The 25,900-nt window shown below is 32.9% G+C and overlaps 2 protein-coding genes and 1 long non-coding RNA gene across 8 annotated transcripts; 2 read left to right on the forward strand and 1 right to left on the reverse strand.

The window, feature by feature from the left end:
- The first annotated feature begins 2,175 nt into the window (after nt 1-2,175).
- LOC137577414 (rho guanine nucleotide exchange factor 25) lies at nt 2,176-11,185 on the forward strand. 3 transcript variants are annotated; one of them, XM_068290876.1, is made up of 8 exons: nt 2,176-2,405; nt 6,646-7,835; nt 9,234-9,332; nt 9,406-9,703; nt 9,774-9,860; nt 9,942-10,046; nt 10,112-10,246; nt 10,322-11,185. In XM_068290876.1, the coding sequence occupies exons 2-8, from the start codon at nt 7,066-7,068 to the stop codon at nt 10,823-10,825; spliced, it is 1,998 nt and encodes a 665-aa protein (XP_068146977.1). In that variant the 5' UTR covers nt 2,176-2,405; nt 6,646-7,065; the 3' UTR covers nt 10,826-11,185. The 3 variants fall into 3 exon arrangements, with proteins under 3 accessions (XP_068146977.1, XP_068146979.1, XP_068146980.1); XM_068290878.1 differs by lacking the exons at nt 2,176-2,405; nt 6,646-7,835 and adding exons at nt 8,075-8,668; nt 8,747-9,032; XM_068290879.1 differs by lacking the exons at nt 2,176-2,405; nt 6,646-7,835 and adding exons at nt 8,076-8,668; nt 8,747-8,987.
- Nucleotides 4,204-5,107, reverse strand: LOC137577415 (uncharacterized). Of its 2 annotated transcripts, XR_011032411.1 has the most exons (4): nt 4,695-5,107; nt 4,585-4,627; nt 4,442-4,521; nt 4,204-4,388 (listed from the first exon to the last, which is right to left on the reverse strand). It is a non-coding gene; the product is annotated as an uncharacterized lncRNA (long non-coding RNA). The 2 variants fall into 2 exon arrangements; XR_011032410.1 differs by having other exon boundaries at nt 4,585-5,102.
- A 3,663-nt stretch (nt 11,186-14,848) lies between the features above and the next one.
- Nucleotides 14,849-25,308, forward strand: LOC137576665 (rho guanine nucleotide exchange factor 25). 3 transcript variants are annotated; one of them, XM_068289902.1, is made up of 7 exons: nt 14,849-15,286; nt 17,007-17,162; nt 17,268-17,604; nt 24,245-24,331; nt 24,393-24,497; nt 24,572-24,703; nt 24,771-25,308. In XM_068289902.1, exons 1-7 carry the CDS (start codon nt 15,036-15,038, stop codon nt 25,263-25,265), a joined length of 1,563 nt encoding a protein of 520 aa, XP_068146003.1. In that variant the 5' UTR covers nt 14,849-15,035; the 3' UTR covers nt 25,266-25,308. The 3 variants fall into 3 exon arrangements, with proteins under 3 accessions (XP_068146003.1, XP_068146004.1, XP_068146005.1); XM_068289903.1 differs by lacking the exon at nt 17,007-17,162; XM_068289904.1 differs by lacking the exon at nt 24,771-25,308 and having other exon boundaries at nt 24,393-24,495; nt 24,560-24,606.
- Nucleotides 25,309-25,900: the final 592 nt, after the last annotated feature.

Genomic DNA, 25,900 nt, shown 5'->3' on the forward strand with positions numbered 1-25,900 from the left:
ATAATGCTTACAATCATTTTGGTGACCCGGACGTTGAGCCTATAAAAGTTTAACTGACTTTGGTGTAAATTTATATGAAATTTCACTTACTTATATATGTTATAGGAGCAAATCTCCTAATCTACTAATAACAACGATTAAATATGGAGAATCTAAACAATTTCATTCTTGATTTTGTCTCATTTCTCTAAACCAACAGTTTATTTATCTGTCTCTTAAGAATGCATTTGCGACACCAACTAGCAAATACTTTCAAGTATAATTATAGTAAGCAATCTATTTGTCATATATCATATATGCATACTTGATCAGTCACATACACACAATAACCATATACTCCTCGTTAACCGTCTCCTCCCCCCCAACCAAGCACCACGGCTGATTAAATAAATTTCACAAATAAGCCCAGTGACTCCCCCCGACAAAAAGTTCTATACATATCTTTCGGTACTTTTTATTTTCTTTTGGCTCGGTTTATTTTTGGTTTTTTTTTTTTTTTTTTTTGGTCGTTGTTATTGTTTTGATGGTTTTCATACCGAAATTGCAAGCTGGTAAGAAACGTTCGAAAATGCGCAAAGATAAGCAAAAAATTGTTAAGGCAACATCAGACAAAGCTTAGTCAAGCCATGCAACCAAAATTGAATGGAAATGGCTATGGGAATGCGAACGGGGCGAATCCATGACAAATGGCCAATTGAAGGCACTTAATACGTACCCCGATAGGCTGATAAGATAAGCCCAACATCTATAACATCTTATATAGGTGTATATGTTTGACGGATTTACAGACTGATGAAATTCTCAAACACTTACCCAAAATATAAATTCTCTTTCGATTTCGTATATAATTTATGGAATATCGAAATTCTTATTTGACATTAAAACAAATGGTGTATTTGTTTTATTGTTAATTTCTATGGCCTAGACTAATTGAGAATTTATGCCGTCTGCAATGCAAATAGAGAAAGAGAGCAACATAAAGGAAAGAGCAAGAGAGAGGTGAGAGAGAAAGAGAGAAAGAGTGTGAGAGTAAAGCTAAAATTATGACAATAATTTGCTATAGAAAAAATGCGACACAAAACAAAAGCAAATAAACCGCTAAAAAAATAGATACATAAGTCTGGAAAAATTGACTTTTTAATACCCTACAAAAGGTAACAACAAAATTAATATAAGACTGAACTAAATATGACTTATTTTTTGGTTTTGCAAGGGGACTATATACTGATCAATGTTGATGCAACATCAACACTTCACTTCCAAGTTACTATATGTATATCCCAAACCTAAATCAATCTGAACATTTAGGACATAGATTCGGTGTACTCTTTTCTCGGCCTATGTTTTGTCTGTGTAAATGATTAAGTTTTCGAAGTAATTGGATTTGCGTATCCCAAAACGATTATCCTTTTAAACTACCCGAATTGTTCAGAGCTAAATCTGCCACTGGCTCTGATATCTGCTTGTGGAGCCTTTACCCAAAGGCCTAGGCTGAGTCTCGATTGACAGTATAGTAGCTTAAATAGAGGCAAGTGCTAAGGCTGTTTACTCTGAAAGATTCGGATTGGATATACACTACATATTGGCAGCAGATGTTCAAGGTTTAACTTTGTGTATCCTTATTCAACCTTTTTTAAAGCTATAGGTAAAGGAAAAACAACTACCAATAACTGAAAGCAGATTATGTCTGTTTTGGTAAGGATCCTTTGACTGATCCTTTAGGAAAAAGTATTCTCAATTGCATTTAAGTTGCCTTTCATTTGACGTGGCATCCATAGAATAGTTTATACTAAATATTTTTCTAATTGAACAATTTTCTATGGTTTAACTACTTTAATATATACCATTTTACCTTATGATTTACACGGTATTAAAGCATGAGAGCGGCGAGTTTGGTGTGCATGCCGCAATCTAAATAATGGAAGAAAAAAATCAGCAAATGTATATGTAAAAAAAGTTAGCAGTAACTGCTAAGTCAAAGTCGGCAATAGCCAAAGGCAACCCAGAACGCAAACAGCAAACAGTTAAAACTCGATCGAGAGAGAAACATTTGTATATAGCCAAAGAGACCAGACCGAGAGAGAGAGAGATAATAGCGGTTCACTCCAAGAGAGAGAGAGAGAGCCCATTCACCTGCTTTGGCTGCATTGCGAATTCAAACCGTCAACTGTCAGTTGCCGTCAGTGCGAACCTAAATGCTCGACTGAGCAAACGTAATGAGAGACAAGATCGGTGAAAAATCCAACAACAATTTCCCAAATATACATATGTGTACACACAATATTCAAATATCAAGCATACGCAGTGTGTGTTAGTGCAAGATCATTTATCTCGATGAGCTGCCTCGTGATTATTTAAAAGCCAAATTCAAAATTTAATCAAACTGAATTTAATAAACCCCAAATGTAAGTGCCAAAAGTGGCAAGTGAATATGAAATATATAAAAAATACATATATGTATATATTTGCACGAGCTTACAAATGCCACCAAAAAAACCCATACTCTCCTCTAAACTAATTGTTTAATTAACACGTGCACACAAATTATGAAAAAAAAAATGGAATAGATATTCAAGTAATTTTCGCAGTCGTTTCGTGCTAGTTGCTTTTGTCATATATTTGTACGCCATTTGAAAATACAAATACTACAGTTTGCTCTGTCCCCTGTCCCCCTCTCCCTCTCTCTGTCTCTTCTAACTCCATCTCTTGTCTATGTTCTCACTCGTACTAACTTGTATAAGTTGCCAATTGTCTATCTCTGTTAACTGAATTTAAATTACTTGGTACTTAAATGAACTCAAACGTTTTTTTACCCTATCACTGTAAAAATGTTTCTTGCCGATACATTTATCAATTTATTGCCATTGCTTTTTTTTTTTTTTTATAACCATTTCATAACCGGAAATTCCGAGAAAAAATATAATATTGCTAAAAGCCATTGAAAGAGATTAGACAGACAACAACAAAGCAAAAAGCAAACAAAAAACTCAACCAAAAAAAAATCTAGTACAATGAAACTGGCCATACAAAGTCGCAATTATATAGCCAAGTTAGGTTAAGTACCTCCAATAATCTCAAAATTGTCATTAATCTTGAATTTATGATACGTTTTTCAAATGACACAGACGACAAATGAATGCAGATGATCAAACTGAATATAAGGTCTTTTAAAGCATTCGTTTCTCGAATTTGGTGTTGCAGAAATTTACAAACCGTAATTAACTAAACTATGAGTTTAGCAGCTTTACGTGTTTTCCCGATGATGACTGCCGGGAATAGATGATGATGTTGATAAGAACAACAACTGGTTTCGCTTTTTACATATGTTTAACAATAATAACAGAGATGGTGAAGTGAGAGCCAAGAAGAGGGAGTTAGAGAAAGCAAATGTCCCTTGTTTAAATTTTAAATAAATATGCGAAAGGGGCTCAAAGAGGGGCAGCTGCTTTAGCCATTGAACGAAATATGGTCAAGGTTTCGTATGGATCCCTAATGAGACCTTGAAAATAATCAACATGGTTACTTAGTTGCATGACTCAAACTTAACCAAAATACACACAATGGACTTTGAAATCAGGATATACCCAAACGTATATTTAGTCACAAATAACCAAAACAGAACGATAAAGACCGCAAGTCTGAAACCATTCTTAAAGTGTACACTCAGCAATTCTTATCGCTGAATAATAACAAATGAGAAATGTTTCAATGAACTTGCCTTTAAATTTAAACATATGTATGTCAATTGAACTTGACTTGATATATCGATATACCGTATCGAAATCAACTATATTTATTTGTGATTTTCCATTAAAAAGAAAACATTGATTTGAAAAGACCTAATCAACTGATGACGTCTGCAGAAACCTTACCTAATGGTGACTTTTGTGATCTAAGAGTCTTTGGAAAATGTTGACTGATGGACGCCACCCATAACAAATCAGGGAGTATTTAATTACTATGAGACATAGTTTTTATATAAACACACACACATATACATACATACATATATGCGCAGTGTATTTTATCTCCATGATTAGATAAAATGCTATTCGTATACTTGAAATCAAAGCCCTTGTAACACGTACACACACACGTGAAAGAAGACATTTGTTTGACTATCTAAATGGGTCATAAAACGAATGATATCAAACCACCATGAGAGTTTATGCCATCTGAAAACAAAATAAAACTAAATTTCACTTACAATTACAACACTTAATTTTGTATTGTCTAAAATTTTTGTTCGGTACACCATAAATTTGAATGAGAATTTCGCATAAAAAATGCAGTTAAGAAAAAATTACTTTTTGTAATGTGTAAAAGTCGAATAGGGGAAATACATAAATCCATGATAATCAAATCAATGGGGACAGGAAGAAGTTTACCTTAAAAAGAAAAAGAGTTAAGAGCTATTCACAAGTTTCTTTGAAAAACCTACCATAAAATCGCAAATCCATACTTTCCTGTCCTAAATGATTTCTAGTAGCAGTTGATTAGAAAGCTTTAACAAGATCATTTCTAGAGTGAATAGAGCAAAAAGGGTTACCATAAAAAGAAAAACGTTTTTATTGAAAAACTTACCAACAAATGAAAAGCCATAATTACATTTATTCTGGCCATTTATCTTAATAATGAAAGACCTAAAATGAAATCCAAATGCTCTTTTGGGCCCTTTGCTAATTTTGACTCACCCTTAATTGTTTGTCGATTGATTGCGTTTATTGCAATCAAGTGACAACATTCGCAAATGGAGATTCTCTTCCAACGATGCATTAAGATTGTTTAGTAATTCATTGAAATGATTTGTACATTTGTTGACTTGTTTATCGAGTTCTTTAGAAATAATTTCTTTTGTTTTTGGCCTACTTAGAGCCTTGATTAAACGGTAGAGATTCATGACTTTTGTTTCACATTAAAAATAATAATTTTGTTTTACAAAAATTACAAAAATTTTGTGCTTTTATTTTTAGAACTTTGCTGCTTAAAACATTCTAGAGAAATGAAAAGAGTATAAACCCTCTTTAACTTGTTGACTTGTAAAACAAAAGTCAGAGCCAACTAAGGGAACTACAAATTCATAACCGGAACTAGGTACTTCTCCTTGACTTTCTTCTCTCAAAACGGAAGTGTTTTAACTGTAACTTTGCATTTCCTTCATAAACTAACACTTTGCTTCTTTTTTTTTGTTTGATTTGGAATTGACTCATTTGCAGTTTAAAGCGCTTTGTACTCGTTTTTTTTTTTATATATAGTATATATTATGTACATATATATGGCGTTTTTTTTCTGTTTTGCTTGAATAAAACAAAAACAATTCAAAACAAAACGAGAAAGAAAAAAAAACGTCACACATAATTAACTAAAACGGAATATGGCAGGCCCTCTCTATCTCGCCTTCTCTTCCCTCTGAGTCTCAGAGTCTTTTTGTGTTTTATCTATATTTCTGACAACTTGGCTTGACGTCATTTGCTATATAAATATAGCTGTAAACATATATCTAACAAGACATAAAGCTGATCAAGTTAATTATCTAAGAGATTTTTATGCAATATTTATCTCTTGAATTAACTAAGCCAGACATCTAAGTAAAAAGTTGAAATCGTTTAAGGGGGATAGATATACAAAATACATAGTAGTAGGTAGATAAAAAGTCTAAAGATTAAGTTACTTGTCCTAGTAACAAGTTCAAATTCTAGTCTCCAGTAGTAGAGGTTATTGGCAGATGATACAACCTGCTCAGCTTTTTGTAATGCCTTTGGAAATAATCTTTTGAAAGTTTGATTCATAAATATTTGTTTCTTTTAAGGAAATTTTAGGATCTAGGGCTATAAAATTAAGATATTCATTTTAGCCTCTTACTTTTCATTAATATTTAAAAGAAAATTTGATTTCGGGAATTAGAGGACAGCACTTTTCTTCGGCTATTTTGATGAGATTCTATTTCAAGTGTCCACAGGTTCCCTTAATGAAATCTGCCCAAGACCCACTCGAGATTTTTATTATATAACACTTCTAAAATTAAGAATTTTTAAATGTCACTCTAATTATTATTGTATTTTGAATGTGTTTTTCACTGGTAAAATATGCAAATTATAAATACGAATTAGTTTGAAGTTAATCTGCAATGTTTTAACACTTTAGTTACAATTTTGAACCTAAACCCATAAATTATAGGGAGTTGTGAGACACGTTTTCTAAGATTTAAAACAAATTTGTTGCTCTATGAATAAGAAAAATGTTTTCTCTTTCTAATATAAATTTATTGGTTTAAAATTTAATCAATTGAACCACTGTGCAGTCGATTTGATGGCTACTTTCTTAGTTGGGGAAAAGAAAAGTTATTTAGAATACATCGAAAAGACAATTTCAACTGGTTACCTTGACTTTAGCCATTAAATTATATAACAAGAGTCTTGTTTGATAATAAAAATAAAACACTTTCAAACTAATTTATTTCAAACAGCCAACCAAATTAACAATTATTAAGCCAAGTTTATTGAAAGCAATCGATTTTTACAATCCTTTTAGTAAATCCTATAGTAAATAAATGTATATATATTAACACTTATTATTTTATGACATTGTTTGATGACTTTAATACTTAAATTAACAATTCTTTATTATTGTTATAAATTTTTGCAGTGCCAAAAAGAAACAGAAACAACAAAAAACAAGACGCAGAGCGCAGCTGTTGACGCCAACACATGAAATGTAGATATATATATATACATATATACGAATACGTGTTTCGAAAATAACAACAATATATATATATATAAACAATCGTACACAAAGAGTTGGGGTAGACAAGAAAACTCACCATAAATGCTTAAATTAAACTGGAACTTAAAGGCATTAAAATAGCAATAAAAACAAAACCAAAAAATGTTCAACTAACTTGAGAAGAGACAACGCAGAGAACGATTGAGAGAAGCAAACATTGAGAGAGAGAGAGCAAAACAAATAGAAACAAGTGTAATTGGGAGTGCTAAAGATAAGGCTTATCAGCCGAGTTCTCCACTCCTACGCTCAATTGAAAACAAAACTCACCACAGCACCAAAATGGCTGACGAAGATCTCAGCCCGTTGCCATTTCGACGCGAACGCAATTTAAGTAACCGTAATTTCAATAAGCGCACTTCACGTCGACGCATTAGTAAACCGACGGAGGATAATAGCACGTCTTCCAGTTCGTCAAGTTCGTTTCAGTTGTCCATATCGATCAATTCCGATACGGAGAGCGCTTTCAATCGACGCTCTTTGCTGAAAATGCGCAATCCAGAGGAGAAGGATGGAGAGGAAGTGGACTTGCCAGCAACACCAACCACACCAGATCCTGCACTCTTGGATGTGCGACAGAAAGTGCAACGTTTCGAGACTCTTAAGACAACCATCAAGTTTATGCGACAAGAGAGACATAGCCTAAAGCTGCTCGAGAATCGTCGTTATCCATCGTTTGAAGAGCATGAGGTGGAACAAGAACATGCCACACCACCACCAGCGTCTCCAAGACGAATAGCTCTGCCAGGTTTGCACCAGAGACTGAGCACCAATCGTAGTAGTTCCATACAAAGCAACACACCAACCACGAGTAGCATTAGTGAGGTACGTTCCGAGGATGAAGTGGATCAGATATCGGATTTTGAAACGGATCCAAATGTCACAGTGGATTATGTGCTAAGTGAAAGTCAATCGGAAGTTTTGCATACTGCAACTGAACCACAGGAATCACAACAACAACAACAACAACAAGTGCTACGTTCCATAAGTGCCGACCAATCGGGTGACAAGACTCTGCCTTTGAAATTGCGCCACGACAAGGATTTCCCCAGGTATGTTCCCCCAAAACACCTTTGCAACGCCTTGACAAACGACCTTTGCATAGTTTTTTTTTTCGGCCAACGGCTTCCTTTTTTGTCAGCACTTAATTGGCAAAGTGTTAATTGAATTTTAGTTGCGACAAAAGTTGGCAAACGAAACTGGTTTCCATTCGATTTTAAGGGTCAACTAACTGAGCAACTATTTGACCATGTGGCAAATAATTAAATCAAAATAGAATTTATATGTTTTTTTTTTTTTGACTTCGTTCGAGATAGAATTTCTAGAAAATGTATGTGTATAAGGCAATTGTAACTAGAATATGTGGTTTTGGAAAAAAGCCCCGCCTGATTCCAGTGTAGAGGATCCACCCATTTCCGAGCCACCTGAGGCCAGAGAGCTTCAAACGGTACTCCCACCTGTGCGTTTACGGTCCACATCTTCTGGGACCCCAGTGTTGGGTGATTCTGATGACTCGTCTTATCGACAGCCGCAGATAGCCGAGGATACTAGCCGCAATAAGGGTGTGAATATCAAACATGGCCAGATCAAAGCCGAAAGGATATCAGATCAGCCACCCCGGACGTCCACATCTCCACCAAGGGTTTCCACTCCTCCGCCTCCACAACGGGCGTCCACGCCTCCGTCACGGACTTCCACACCTCCGTCACGGACTTCCACGCCTCCACAAAGGGAGTCTACGCCTCCCCCACGGGCGACGACGCCTTCGCCTCCGCATGTAAAATCTGGCCGTTTCTTACGGGATGAAGAATCATCGCAAAATGTGACTGTAGATCAATCACGTTCATCAGTTGGCATTCAATTTGTGGAGGGCTGCATTGAGGGGGTGGGTAATCCTAGGATCTGTTCTGCCCCCCCACATATGAATTTACTGTATTTGCCTCCTTCCCTCCACTCCATGCAGATGACTGGCTTTATAGTTACCGGCATGGCCATGTGTTTACTCATAATGATCTCCTGGTTTCTGATCACTCAATTGGATTTTATGCAACTATGTTTAACCCATTTATCGATGTTCTTTGATCAAACATTGGGTGGAATATTTCGTGTAACAAAAGCCAAGCATGGCGGTATTATAGAGGCAGAACCCTTAACAGCAGCCACACACACACAATCACCATGAATATATATATATATGTATATAGGTATATATATTTTTCCATAAAAGTTTTTGTGAACTATCAGAGAAAGTACGTTATCAAAACGAATGAGTCACAAAACACTTTACTTCAAGGGGGTTTAAATAGCTTCTGGGTGGGTGGGAGTGTGGAAGGGTCCCCCCTCAGGCGGAGGGTGAAGTAGTCTTATCACTACAATAGCTTTAGATAAGCAATGTTTGTGATTTTTTGTACATTGTATACATGTTTTTTTTTGTTTTTCTCGTGTTACAGAAACTATCGCACCACACCGAGAAGGAAGACTGAAATTATTGGTACCACAAATCAGCCCTTGGTGGGTAAATTTCATTCGGTCTATCAACCCAAGGATGAGTGAGTATAAGCACCATTATTTATCTACTTTGAATTCTGTATTTATATTTCATTTCATTCAATGTGATTCCAGTGAAGAGGAAGTGGAAATCGAACTGCGTGATAAGAGCGACAAATGTGTCCATCCCATATTGGAGGAGTTGATCAAAACCGAAGAGGCTTATGTCAATAATCTCTTTACCGGCTTAGAGAACTATGGCAATATATTTCAACGCAAAGATTTACCATTGGGTTTGCGGGGCAAGAAATATGATCTATTTGGTAATATTGAGGCAATTGCTGAATTTCATCGTGATGAGTTTTTACCCATGTTGCACAGAAATCGTCGTGATCTGAAACGTTTGTTTGATGAATTTTTGCAATTCGTTGATGTAAGTTTTCTAAAATTGAGAAAAAATATGTATATTATATACTATTTGATTTCAATTTGTTGTTTTGTAGCAAAACTATTTCTATGGCTATGTGATCTTTACCATGAACAAACAAAAGTCCCTTAAGCTTTGTGATCTATATAAAAACTACTTTACAGTAAGTATCAATTGACCTTCAATGCTATCAATTAACACTAACTTAATCATTTTTTTGTAATTTGTTATCTATTCTATATAGAGTATACGATTGGAACGTGATGATAAGCTGGGTATCAATAGTTTTCTAGTTCAACCCATACAGCGTATGGCGCGTTATCCCTTGCTATTAACACAATTCATATCTGTAAGTGAAGGGAGATATCTATCTATATAAATATATATGTATATGTAAAGCTATCCTTTTTATAGACCTTCTTTAAAAATCGTGATATCGTTATGAAACCATTGATTGAATCCTGTTGTCGCCTGGAGAAACGTTTTCGCACTTTATTGACCACCACCAATGAATCAGAGACCATTAATGATATAGTTGATTGTAATGAGGTGAGTTTTTTTTTTTTTTGGTACTTTCCACGATTCTTATATTAATATCAACATCTTCTTTGTCTTTTTGCTCAGTTCAATGTCTACTATCAGGGTAAATTTCGCAAAGTCAATGAATTTCAAGTTATGGATCATAAACTGAAACGTAGCTATCGTGCCAAGGTCTTTATCTTTGATAAATGCATTATATATACGGAAATCAAGGGCAAGCATTTGGTCTTTCATGGTCGTTATCCGTGTGAACATATTGGCATATCGGCGAAAACCAAATCATTTACCCTCTACTATGAGAGGCGTAAGCAACAGGAATGTGAATTTACTGCCGATCCAACACAAATCCTTCTCTGGTTGGATCTCATACGTGACATGATCAGCAGTTATGCTATTGAGGAGCGACAGAAGCTTCAGGAGCGTTATTCCCGTGAAAATGATCATTTGCATCGCAAAGCGCCTAGTTTCTCCCTCTATCGCGATTCCAATCGTTTTAGCTCGGACAGTGGCATTGGTAACATATGGATAATGCCCAAACCAGATGAGGAGACAGCCAGTAATCGCACCACATGGTATGCAGCCACATAGTTCCCAATGGACCTGAATGGATGATCCCAAAAATAATCCCTCAAAGAATTCTTTCGGAGCTCGCTGTGTGATATTAGAGGCTTGCAATTGCCTAATTGAGGGTGCTGCTCCATGTGAACACAAACACACACAACACACAAACAGAGAAAGTTAACAGAGAATTCAAATTGAATGCTAAATCACCAAATATTTTGTTAACTAAGTTTATTAGGTTTTAGTCTATAAATAATATAAATTGTATGTATAAATGTATATAATCAATTATTGTTGTACTGTGAAAATTTATGCATGTTATCAACTATTTTGTAGTTTATTTAACTTAACACAAAAATTAGGTAATAAAAATTGTTAAAAATTGGATCAAGTAAATATTGTTCAAGAACTAAGGGTTATGGCAAAATGTCGGTTACTATAAGTAGAAAGAAAAATAGAGGCTAATATTTCACCTAATTCAATAATTTTTCTGGGCTATTTAGGTCTGATTTATCGGCTAAATTTTTTATATTAACTAATTTTAGTAAACCTAATCTGCACTTTGTGCCATAGCAAATTTGTTTTGACTAGACAAACTTGCATTTTACTTAAATACAACTTCAACACCTGGCAACTTAAGGATACTGGATTATGACGAAATCTAGAAAGCTTTTTAAAGAGTTGATTTTAGGGAATTCTCGCGTAAATTTGAGGAAAAATTGTTGAAAGGATAAAAAATATAACAATTTTTGTACCAACTTTCCCATTTTTATGATTTTGAAAAGAATTTTTTGTAAAATGAAAAAGACGAAATGATTACAAGTCAATTTCATTGTATCTTAAAATAGAATATTTGTGGAAAAGGCGAAGATTAAAACAATATTTTTATATTTTGGAAGTAGAGCTGACAATAACAAAGATTAATACAGTGGAATCCGGTTATAACGACTCCGCTTATAACGTCCGTCCGGTTAAAGCGACTAAAGTTGGATGAGTGATTGGTAGGTCCCAATACAAACTTATATGAAAGGACCTCCAGGTAGTACGTCTTCGGGATATAACGACGGCAATCGGCGGTCCCTTGAGCGTCGTTTTAACCGGATTCTAGTGTATCTTATAATGTTTACTTGATGTATTTAGACAAAATTCTTTGTTTATATTTCTTGAATCTACCCAAATCCCTTACAACATTTATTAAGATGGATAAAAATTATTAGGCAGGATTTTTAATAATTAATAAACTGACAGAATTGATGGTAAATAAATTTTATGCCCACTTGTTTTCGTGTGTAAACTGTTTCTGTTTCAGTATAACAAATTTTAATTATTTCCAACAAAAATGTTGCTAGAGACACCCAAATATAGAAAACTATATACAAAAGTAATTATTGCAAATATTTTGCACAAATATTACGCTTTAATGAGTTTTATATAGTATATACCAGCAATGTCAGATAGTTTTGGTATACTATTAAAGGTAAAAACAATAATCAACTACTTGAAAAATAATTATAAATAGCCTAAAAAGGAAGAGAAGAATGGGGTAGTTAAAAGTTTGTCAAATTTTCCGTAATAGTTGACTTATCAACACTAATAGAAAGCACAATTATTTAATGCAAATGTAAAGCATACTTTTGGGTCATTAAATGTAAAATGAAATGAAATATATTTCTATGAAATTTTTCTTCATTATCATTTTTTTTTTTTTTTTTGGAAAAATCAAGCAGAGACATTCACACGCTTCAAAGGCGTCAAAACAAATGAATTTATCAGCAACGAAAGGTCGCACGCCATTATTTGGCGTTGTCATGAGAAGAAGCATGACGGACAGACAAACAGGCATACATACAGACATCATTGGTTACCACTTCATCGCAATTTCCCCTCTTGGATCTATAAGCTGTCATAGCGTATAAACTTGTTTTGTATTGCCACTTCAAATGACTCGCGTGACATCACTCAGAAAAATGTATAAAAATAAACAATTGGCGCATATAAATAAATATACTTGTATACTTATGTATGTAGATGCATGCAGACATTCAGTTGTATGGGTATATATATATATATATATATATATAGCTACATATATTAATTGTTGACTCTTTATACTCGTATTAATTTATGCAAAATGTTTGCTGCTCATCAATCGCACAGAAATATGTGATTTTTTTTAGACCAGTCGTCATGGGGTATATTAATGACGTGATAATCTTGGCTAATGAGAGAGAGAGAAAGCACCCTGTAAGTGAGTATATTATTTATGGAAATATAATCAATCTAAGTTTAAATACCTTTTAACTTAACATAATTAACATTCCTAAGACAGACTAAACTTTAAACAGGACTCAAGCTATTATCCCTAAATTTAAACTGCAATAGTTTTATACAAATTGGATCTTTAGATATAGTTTGAGAACACGATCTAAATCTATGATCCTTTACCAATATCAATTATTGACAAATCGTCTTATTTTCTGAATTTACTTTAATTAAATTCAACAATTCGTAAATCCAATCAAATTTAAAAGCAAACTAATTAATCTTAGCGATAACACTTAATGGAAAAAAAACCTTTGGGCTAGTTAATAAAGTTTCCTTACCGTATACAGGGTATTCCAAAGCCTTTACCCTAAAGTAATCAAACAAACAGCTTGTTATTATAGTTGGAATTTCTTAGAACGTTAATTGGTTGGGGGCGAGTGTGGAGGAGTGTGTGGTGCCCAGTTGTATATATGTAATGAAAATCAACTGTACATTTAAATAATCTATATATAAGGCGAAAAAAAAAACAAATGAAATTCAATTCATTTATTTGTCACATTTGTAGTTTGTTTTGTTTTGTTTTTTTCGGGGTGGGATTTGAGTAATTCTATTTATTGTTCATTTCCGAGTGATCTTCGTGAGATCATCAACACAATTATTTATTTAGTTGACTTTTCGCTTGATCATTTTCAATGATACGCAAATTACCGGTTACGGGTTATTGTTAATTCTTGTTTAAAGAGATGGTAAGGCAGGTGGTGCAGGTCGAAATGAGGTAGAAACTGAGAGAGAAGCTTTCAGAGATATGACATGATAATGCATTCTACAGTTTAAGCTTTGAAGCTATTATCTATCGATCTTTATTATCTCTTCGTTGTATTCTTGTCCCGAAACTCTCAATTAAGAAAATTCAAAGATTCAAACTCCACGTCGGACACGACAGACATCAAGATCCTTAGGAGTTTATATGGTTTCAGAAAGGGAAAATGCCAATCATTAATTCCTTTCAAATCAATCGTTTCAAGAAGCTGAAGAACAAGTTGTAGGCTTTTTTTAATCGAAAGACTAAGTATTTACCCTGATCACCACGAATTGTATCTTATGATACTCAATATTTATATTGATTGTTGATCGATTAACGACTGAAATAATCACCTTATGGCATACAACCAATTTATATCTATATAGAAAACTATAAATTTATATTTCTTGCCAGATTTCATTACATCTGACATTTTAGAGCTCCTATGTCACATTTAGGCAATATTCAGTGGCTTTTGACATTCTCAATTCTGACTTCATGCAAAACGTAGACTAATTCTCACAAAAAAACTAAAAACACAATACAAGGGTCAAGGCAATATGCAAATCAAATGTACAATAATTACAGTTATTATCCAACAAATGCTATAAATATAAACCAAAAGCCATAAACAAATTGATCTGAAAGCAAAAGTGTTCCACTGCCTTATGAATTCCATCCAAATTGCTGGACATTGAAATATTTTCATAGTTTCGTCAAAAACCAAAACTTTTTGTTGAGCCAATGGATTTTTTTTTTTTTTTTTTTGTTGTTTGATTTTTGTTTATTTGTTTATAAACAATTAGCTGAAGCGTGGCTGAGTGGCAGACAGACAGACAATGAGAGGGAGAGAAACCAACAGAAAAAGAGACAGTTCAAACGATCTCACAAGCTTTTCTGAGGGGAAGCAGCAAACAAAAAAAGCTTTCAATATTCGCAAAGTAAACCCTGAAAACGTTCTCTTTAGTTGAGTTTCATTTGTCTGGTTAAGCGGATCGATTGCTGATGGGGATCGGGCCTAACGTGTCGCTTGTGACCATGATTATTTGTGTGTGTTTGAATGAGAAGTCATAAAACGCCAAAGATTAGCCGTTTAATGGCCACTCAAAAGCGAAACAACGAAATTATTTAAAGAGAAAGAAATACCGTCTATATAATAATCGAAATAAAATGTTTAACCTTAATTGGTTCGATGTGATACCTGTCCTCGTGACATTTTTGTGCATTCTGTTTGTGCAAGTCTTAAACATTTATTTGAACATATTAAACGATGAAGTTGATAACAAGAATATTGATTTAGTGCTGAAACAAAAAGAATTAGACTTCTCCCCAACGGATAACACAGAAGTCACCACCTCAACACCAACTTCACCAACAAATGGCAAATTGGAGAAACAGACAAGTATCTTGGATAGTGATAGGTTAGTTGTCCAGTTGTTTTCCTATTCTTGGTTTCATTTGTTGAAAACGTGCTTTTACAATTTTCCATTATAAGACAACTGTGTTCATCATTTATCTTCATGTTGTTTATGTGAAAAGGAAAAGAAATCAAACGAGAAACAAGAAACTATTTAATTTTCTTGACCATTCACACTGCTTACATTACAATTCCACTGTGGCGTATACGTGATAAGATAAGGTTTTTTTATATAAATATGGTTACGATGATTGTTTGCTGTTATTTTTAGAATATATAGTTTTTCTTGGAAATGTGGTTTAAAAAGCTATTAAAACTTTATGAATTAATGGCTTCGAAATGGTGAATTTAGGGATTTCCCAAAACGGACGTACTTGGAAACTTTAAGGTTTAGAAACAACAACCCCAAGTTCCTTTATTTTTCCTTGTGTTCATTTCAAAATGATTCAAAAGTCATTATTGTTATGTATTGTTTATAAACATGACTTTAGAAATAGTCGAAATTGATTATCTGAAGTGATCATATTCAATTCAAGAGATATATGTGATCAGGAAATCAGAAAAAGGTTGCATATCTTCAGAAATTTTCTCCTTAAGTGTTATAATATTAAATATTTAGTTTTTCATAAAATGAACCTACTTCTTCCATTTGGCTAACCTGAAAAATTGTATAAGCAACTTTTTAAAGTTTATTCCAATTGAGACAATTGAATCTATAAGCTTTATGTACTCAAATACTTAAAAAATTCAAGTGCAACAATTGATATAAAAAAGTAGATATCGTTTTTACTCATCTACTTGTTGAAGTAATAAATATTTCGTTTCGTTATTTATATTATAGAATATACGATTATACGAAGAGTTTGTAGATTTAAGATACATAAAGGGGATTTAAGTTTTATTAAATCTAATTTTAATAGATATTAAGCCTTGGTGTTTCTTGAATCTTACGGCCCAACGAATTAGCATCCATTAATTGATATCAAGGAGTGACAAAATAATAGATGTAATGCTTATGAAACTAAAGTTTTCGCTATTTGACTTATCCATAGAAATTAAGAAACATCCTGCAAAATCTACAGATTTAGCTACAAAATTCATTCCTTTTGGTTTCAATGCATAAAATGTTACATCCCTTTTTAAATAAGATTTAAAGGCTTTTCAGATCAAATAGAATCTTAAAGAGTATAAGATAGCTAGTCAAACTTGAAAGTTTAGTTTTCAATAGTAGGGGAATTATGGGTGAAATGAAGTAAATTAAATAACTAACTACTTTAGGGCTATAAACATAACATTTTAAGCATAAAGTTAAGAGAACGTCAAGCGCAAAGTATAAAGTATAAAATATATGTTTTAGTGAAGCAAAATGTAATCAAATATGTATATATTATCTACTTCATTAGATTTCAAATACCCTAAGTAATTACACACATTTCAAAGGAATTGATTATCTATTACAAATAGATAGTGGAGTTGGATTTCAAAGAGAAGAAGCAAACATTTTCTTGGAAAGTAGCTGGCTTTTTTATTCCAAGAAAATTACAATTAGTATTTGTTTTAAAGAGATGGGATTGGCTTATTTTGTTTTCTATTAAAATTAAGTAATACCTCATCAGGGTAAATATTATCTGTTTATACATTTATCTATACATATATGTAAATCATTTTGCTTATTGTCTACCCTTGTCTTATTTTTTGTATTGTGATGTATGTGATTTTTACAGTGGCATCTCATTGAATTCCATCAATACATCCACAACAACCACACCACCAGCAGCCACGGCAGCAACAGCAACAACAACAACAACAACACCCACATATAGCACACACAATGGTTTCCTTACACACACGCTCAGTTTTGATACATTCTGCGATGAGTAGTAAGTACCCTCCACTTTTTTGTCCCCCAAGTACACTGTCCTGCCACAATGAATCCTTCACACTCAGTTGCTAATTGATTTCACATTACTCGCCTTCAATTATAGCCATGAAGATGAGGATACAATATCGCTAGAGAATCTCTTTCCCTGCGATCAGACCGAGATACATGCATCAAAGAAAATCAGTTTCATTATCGAAGAACTGCTGCAAACCGAAGTGAATTATGTCAACAATTTAAAGAAGGGCTTAGAGAACTATGGCTATAAATTGCAAGAGGAAGAAGACTTGCCCGACAATCTGCGCGGACAGCAACGACAGCAGCAGCTCTTGAGCAACATATCGGAAATCTTGAAATTGCACGAACAAGAGATATTGCCACTCATGATGCGGAATCAGAGAGATCTGAAAGGCCTTTTTGATGAGTTTGCCGCACACTTTGAAGTGAGTATTTCGCCCATTAGTTTGTAGCCAAAGGGTGTGGGTTGGGCCCAAACACTCCCAAGAAGTGTGAAGTCTCTTAGAATGAGAGGCAAAGTAGCCGTAAGACAGGTTCCGACATCTGAGTGGAGCCAATCCATCAATATTCATTTGTTTCCAACATTTGTTTTCCATTTCGGTTTTTGTTTTTTAGTTTTTGACTGAAGTTCATTTGCGTTTCTAGGCTTGAAATTAAAAATTCAAATATTTGCTTTTTGCTGGTTAACAATATTATTGTTGTTGTAGTTTTTTTGTTTTCTTCATTTTATACTTTTTTCTACTTAACTGACACCTGAGAGCTTATTATACCCTGCAGGTTAAGAGGGTATATTTACTTGTACAAAATGTTTTAGGTGATTAATTTTTTTTCCCAAGTTCGCAGTATACTTTAATTTATAGTTATTGTGATGCCAAAATATATTCTTTTAAGGTTTAAAGTTTACTTAACTGAAAAAAGTTTATTCCAACGAAAATTCGTTTAGTTTTAAGGATGTTAGTAAAGAATTAGTCATAAATTAGAAGAGACTTAGAAAGAGCAACAAATTAAAGTCTGTTCTTCAAAATTAAATTTTAAATATTTTCATGTGATTAATTTTCAATTTCTAAATGATTTATTTAATAAACCAATTTGTGTGTTTAACAGTGAAAACTAGACAAATAACTGCTTACTCTTTTTAAATTAAGGAATTTAGATTTGACTTGAGAAACTTTTGAGATATATGTAAGAGCTGAAATTTGTTATATTATAATTAGAGTTAATCTGACTTACTTAATAGTAAAGTTAGCTTAGGAACTAATCAAAAATAGTCACTGACTGATGTCATTTTCCCATATAATATTCCATTGAATTAGTCATGAAAAACCATAACAAATATACTTAATTTCCATAAAAGTACAGGGTATTTCGTAGTGGCATCTTAATTGGCATTATAGAGGTTTTTTTTTTTTTTGTTTTACAATTTAACGTATTCATGCTTCTTTTTTCTCGACTTTTTTTTTAATTTTGCCTAATGAGTTTCGTTGGCACTTTGTGCAAAAAAATGGAAATATAAAATTTAAATAAAAGCCACATGCAAGTGAATTGAATTTTAAATTACATAAAGCTCAACACTTGTCAACGACTCAATAAATCAATTCCAAGAAGCAACATTTCGATTTGTTTTTAGTTGTTTTGTGTTTTTCAATTATTTTCCAATGTCTTTCACACCTGTTGACAATTGTGTCACGATTCTTTTGGTGTCATTAATATGCTCGAAATGTATCGAATATTGTATATTTAAAGGAATTATCTTTAGCAGACGCAGGGTCCACTATATAATGTATATAAATTAACAAAAACTTTGCCCGTTTCAAAATGAGCTACAATTAACACATAATGCCATAATGATGAAGTCGCAGTTAAGTCCCATGATAAGATTAACCAACACAAAGTACATACATATAGAAAAAAAAAGTCCCATAATAACAAAAGTCGACACGGCGCCAATTGCTAACGACAATTTGTTATAAAATGTATGAAATATCTAAAGCAAACATTTGCCGGCATTTCAACTGCTGACGTCATCGGTAATTTTCTCCGGGGGTTTGGTTTTTAGCCAGTTAACATGACAATACTGAAATACATATACATATTTCTCAATGTGTCTGTGTGTGTGTAAGTGTGTGTATATGGTACACCAAACACAACACACAAAATCACTGACCAAGCAGCCTCAATCTGACAAAATGTATCTAATGGATGATGAACAAGTACTCAACAAATTTCTACATAAAGTCACACACACACTTACACATGTTGTGTGTGTGTGTGTGTGTGTGTGTAGATTATTCTTGAAGATTTTCTATTGCCTCACATGTGGCACATGGCGGACACAATGCCTTCAATCAGCCAAAGAGTGAGTGTGTACGAGTGTTGACAGTGAAATGATCAATTTAAATTGATATTCCGAGACATACATATAAGCGAGGGTTAATACCAAAGTTGTTCACCCTAAGGCCACTTTTTGTATGTAAAACTTGTATGTTTAAATGTTAAAATATAAATTTTGTACTTATTGGAAAACGATTTTTTAATGCTAAGAAGTATTGACTCGTTTAGATTTATTAAGTAACTATGTACAGGGTGCGCACGGTATTTGAGGACAAAGTGATAGTAAAAAAAAAATAAAAAGCTTATATTTCGAACAAAATTTAATGAATCTTCACGAAATTTTTACACAATATTTATTGGTTACATATCTATAAATTTATCTATTAATTGAATTAATTAAATATGATATATCAGAAAAATATCTTTGTATTTTCAAGTACAAAAATTACGTGAACTTTGAAGCTGTAAAAAATGAATTTTAATTTTCTTTGTCCTCTCTTTAAAGAAACTCTTTAATTTGAATAGTTTTTTTTCCATAAAAAATTAAAAGGTTATAAAGAATTTGGAAAGATTCGAATACATTTAGTTATTCTTATTCAAACAGAAGTTTGTCATGCTTCGCTCTAAAAAATCGAATCCTATCAAATCATATATCGTATTTCAAAATTTGATTATAACTTCAGAATTAATTCTTTATAAGAAATCTAATCTGATCATGTTGATGTAGGACGAAATGAAATTAACTTTTTCTTAAGAAATTTATAGAAAAACCAATACTTTTTATTACCGGAAAATAGGAATTATCAGTTTTTCCCTTTTGTTTTAACAAAATGAACATTCCTTGGGAACAAAAGTTTCATTATCTCTGTTTAATTCAATAAATTACCATGTTACCCTTACCCTGAATGACTTTTTATAACCTTTGCAATGAAAAATATTATCAGTCATTTCAATAATTTCACAACAACAATTATAAGAGAAGAAAACAATTGTTTATTCTATGAAATGTAGATAAATTCTTACAAATTTTACAAACAAAAAAATGAGTTCAAGATAAAAACTATACACAACCAACACAGGGTGACACTCTTTAACGGCAAACCAATATTGGTCTGTCTTGTCTGGCCTCATTCTCATGTTCATTTCTTATGTCATATTGAAATTCTCCGAAAATTTAACTGGTCCTCTTGGCCCGAGAAGAAGCAGGTAACATTCCTGCCACAAGACCCCTGCAAATCTCTTACTTAATGCCTAGCAAACATGCTAAAGCCTCCTAAACTGATTTATGTATCTTTCTTTATATTTTGTATTCTTTTATTTTTTGGGTTCTGTCGAGTGCCAGTGCGAATTCAAATGATTCATCGTGTAGGCAAACGCAAATGATTTGCTAAATTTATCATAAAAATGTTCGAAAATATGTTTGTGTTTATACACATTATTTTGGCAAGACTTTAGTATAAACAAATCTTTGGCAAAATAGTATGAAGATGGATTTCCTCTTCAACTAGTAGTTGAAAAATTAAAATCGATTAAAAATTCTTCGTCTATTTTGGCACTTGAGACTTTGTTTGGTCATAAATCTTGCCATATATCCATATATCGGTATAAAACATACTTTAAATGGTGCTCGGTCGCCGCCAATGAGTCTAACTGTGTGAGAGAACATGTCTAGATTTTGTTCAATTCTCACAAATTAAATGGAATTAACAAAATAAAAACCAATTAAAACACTCATAGTTCTGTCTGGGGAATCAATTGAATGTGAGTTTACTCTTAATGTGGATTAGTTATCAACAAAAGTGTAAATATAATTATAGTATACAAATAATTCACTTGCCATGAGCAAGGTTATTTAATTGATTTACATGTGAGTCAAATTCTAATCAGATAACATTCATTGCAAAATATAATGCATCAATATAATCTTTTGTTTTTATTTGTTTTGACTAATAAATCTAAGATCGTATATATAGTTCATGAGTACTAAGCAATATAACCAACAACTAATCAGGGAAAACCATCAATCTTGACAGATTAGAGACTATTTTCTATGAACATTTCTATTTATATTCAAAAATGAAACTAAACAGCAACTGTGATAGTTTATTATTATTAAAAAATTATAAACAAATGAAAATTAAAACTATTGAGTAACACCATTAAAAGATTTTCAATTGAACTTTTTCGTAAACATTAAACAATTTTCAGACCCTTTTTACCTGCCTTCAACCTTGAAGAATTGTGTAAATAGTAATGCACAATATTATAAATATAATAAAGTAAATAAAACTGCACACACTTGAGTAAATATAAAAGCTTTGCTCTATATTTCAAGGTTTTAGATCAGACAACTTAGACAACTTAATTCATAAATAGAATTGATAAAGGTTTTTGACTCTTCTCTACTTGTGGGTGGAATAATTTTCTTCTACTAATTACAGGATGACAGGATTGATCAGCAGGATCAATTGTTAATGTATTAGAGGCTAAAATCCAAAAGCCTTAGCAGCCAGTTATACCTTCTAAGAAAGAGATTAATAAATGTTTATATACATGATTCATAGATTGTTGACATAAGTAGATTGGAATATTATCTTTATAATATAATCTGGCCAGTGTACATATAACACAATGAATTAAAAAAATAACATTTGTGATTATAATTGTGTGAGAAGTAAACCTTAGATACTTGATTCTTAAGCTTACAGTAGTCATATGTATAAGGGCATTTCTACAAAAAGTCTACCAGGACCCAACAATTTTAAGCTAACCAAAGAAGTTTTTTTAAGGCATTTAATAAATTTTGGTATTGCATTGCATTACCTATATAAGTGTTCAAAATATACGACTTTTTTTGTCGATTTAAAACCTTTTCCACCTTCAAAGACAATCTAGATACAAACATCAAAGGCTCTTCAATTGCATTACTATAACTATATATAAAAATTGGTTCCCAACACACAAAGTCGAAGCCAAATCAAATTTTCTATGTTAAATAAATGTTTTTTTTTTTTTTGAAGAAGAAGATTCCATTTTTTATGGCTTTAACTAGGTCATAGCCTTTAGATTTCATTATATGAATTCACAAAATATACTTAACAGAATAATAAGTTGTTTTTTATAGGATCTTTGGCAATTGCAAACCTTAACACGTAAAATTTTCTACCTACATCATATAAGCCCTACCTAGATATTTATCTCAGATTAAAATGTAATACACATAACATAGATACATCCTATTTATAGCAAATAATACAGATAAAGAATGAAGTGGCTGATCAAGGGGGGAGAAAAAAAGAAGCCCCTTTAAAAAAATATATATTTTCACTTCATTTCATTATAACAAATGTTTCTCTCTTCTAGTTAATTTGCATAAAAAAATTACAACAAATGACTCAATTATTCAACAGAATGTATACAATTTTTTGTAGGTATGAATATGAGACTAACAAAATAGTTTGTCACCTTTTAGACAAATATTTGAATGCTTTCGTCAAACAGATAAATCAGAAATGGAAATGGTAAATGCAAATGAATATGCAGATTTCAATAAATGATAATATCTGTACATATGTATGTGTGTATGTATGTGTAGAAACTATAACTCATAATTGTGATTATCACATCAAGTGAGTTTTGATTTTAATGAATTTTCTTTTATATGAAAATATTTTGCACGTTTGGACTAGTTATTCGTAGTCGTTTTCTCTATCTCACAATCCACTGTTTGCGGTAGATGAAATTTGCATTTGCATTTGCTTTGGCACACAGACAAAATAAAGCGACAACCGACAGGAATTCCAAATTTTCCATGCTGCAGCTTTTGCCCGAAGGTTCATACAGTTCGCATGGTCGCCTTCACTTTTTTTCTCGTCTTTTTTCTACACTGTTTTTTAGTTAACTACGTGACTTAAATACTCAAAAAATTATGATTTCGCTAGCAGACAGAGGGAGCACCTACAAGCAGACATACTATATAGTCTAAATACTTATATATGTATATATATAAATATAGCAAAGACTGATGCTTATTATGCAAAAAGAGAGACTGACAAAGAGAAATGAAAAGGAACCCGAAAAAACCGAGACCGCAAATTGAAATTGAAATGGGTAATGCTTAGACAAGAGGTTTGTCATAATAGCACCCTGTATACATTCACAGGGGAAAATATTAGGGAATATTAGTTTTTACAAACTGTTTGTAACATTTCTGGTTAGTTGAATCAATTGTTGATTGAATTGAATTGTCCTTATTAATTTCATATTAGATTGTTTTTTATAAAAAGTCGTCGGGGTCACCTAAATGATCAATTTTACGTTGGGGTCACAAAAAAAAAAAACTTTAAAACGATTTAGGTGGACTCATCAGAAGAATTTGTATTTTAACTATTTATATTAAACAAATTTTGAAGAACGCTCCATAAAAACATGTCGTCGGGGTCACCAAAATTCTTGAAACCAGGAAATTCATTTGCTTTTATAAAGGAAACTAATAAAAACAAGTATTTATGTACTGACTAAGTTTATAGAACCCCTGATAAGGATACAAAAATATCGGTATTTCAATTCCTAGTTTTTAAAAATAAATGTTAAGTCTTTCCTTTCAATCCTTAACTGTTTTTGTAATTAGACGATAAATAAATAATGAAGTTGAAGTATCTAAATATAAAATGGTTATTTAATAAATGAAATTTCTATATTGTTTTTAAAGAATATGTTTTTGTTTCGTTTTAGAAAAATCATTTCTATTGCTATGTAACATTTACGATGGGCAAAAAGTCATCAATGCAGCTGCGTCAAGAGAACAGAGAGTTTCTGTTGGTAAGTAATAGAAATCAAAAATATATTTAAAAATATTTTAAAATACATAATTTTCTTTCAGAATTATCAAACATTAATAAAAGACAAACTGGGCATTGACAGTTTTCTAGTGCAGCCCATACAAAGACTGACCCGTTATCCTTTGCTATTGCAGCAATTCATATCGGTAACTTCAACTAACATTAAGGCTCTCGATGCAGTCAAGTGAATATGTTTTTTTTTTTTTTACGTATCCTCCAGGAATTCTATAAAAGTGGCATCAGCTGCAAGCCCGTGCTGACTGCCGTTTGTAAGTTGGAGACACGTATGCGTCGTGCTCTGGATGTGGTCAATCAGGCCGAGGAGATACCCAATATCGATGAGCTAAATGAGGTAAGGAAGGGAAACGGAAAATGTCGATTAAATGCGATTCTCATGCATTTTTCTCCCATTATTTCAGTTCGATTTACTGCAGCAGGGCAACTTTCGACGATCAACAGAATTCGATGCCCAACATTTTCCTACAAAAAAGAAATATCGTTCAAAAGTCTTTCTCTTCGATCGTAGTCTTGTCTGTGCGGAAGTGCGCAAGAAACGTTTAACCTATCGCCATCATTACAATTGGGAGCATGTGGAATTACAGCGACCTCTGGACGCTCCCACCTCTAATGCCAATAAGATTATCAATTTGCTGATCAAACAAAGTCATCTGCAGCAGCTGGAGAAGGATAAAAGCAATGGAGGCGGCAGCGTTATCACTCTGCCAGGTGGCAAGCGGGAGGAGTATTCTTTTGTGGCATCGGAAGCTTCAGTGGTCAAGCAATGGCTACAGGCCACCCATAAGATCATTGAAATAGCCCGCCATGAGCATGCCCAGCGAAATACTTTCTCTCTGCCCATGCATTTAGTTTTGGGCGTGTTTTTAGCCATTTGGCTAATATGGCAATATGTCTAGGCAGTTAAGTTAAGATAGAATAAAAATTAAGTTATTTCCCCCCATAAAATCCTCCAACCTCTCATGTGGTTTTTCTTTTTTTTTTTTTTTTTTTTTTGTGTCTGTCTTCTTGTCTTCCTTTGCTAGTCGAGCGTAAAATAAGTTTGCTGCAGTTTCTTGACAAATATTTATGATAAATTGCCTTTGCAGTGGCCACTATTACCATCATTTCTACTCTCAGCCCATGTGTCCTTGTTGCAAAATGCAAAATGTAAATAGCTTTTTATCCTTTTGTTGGTGTTGTCTCACATGGTGGAGAGAAGGGACATGTGTATGTGGAAGGAAACTGCTTATACAGTGGGGTTGTCTTGTGGCTCTTTCTTATTTTATGACAAATCTATTTATTTAAAATTTATGACGGCCAAAAGGAAAACGTGGCAAGTCATGCTTGGTTTAAGCCACCTCCTTTGAGCAACTAATGAACCATAGACTTGAAACATTTCATATACATGAAACCATATACAAATGGCAAATCAAAGCGTCGACTCAAAGAGTTAATACACAAAGTCAGTAGTTTTTTATAACAAAACTGTAAACTGAATACAATATATATAGACTTAACGTTACCAGACTTCCGAACAGCAAGCACCTTGGGG

Source organism: Drosophila tropicalis, unplaced genomic scaffold (genome assembly GCF_018151085.1).
Source record: "Drosophila tropicalis isolate 14030-0801.00 unplaced genomic scaffold, ASM1815108v1 contig_593, whole genome shotgun sequence".
In the NCBI taxonomy this organism is placed as follows: domain Eukaryota; kingdom Metazoa; phylum Arthropoda; class Insecta; order Diptera; family Drosophilidae; genus Drosophila; species Drosophila tropicalis.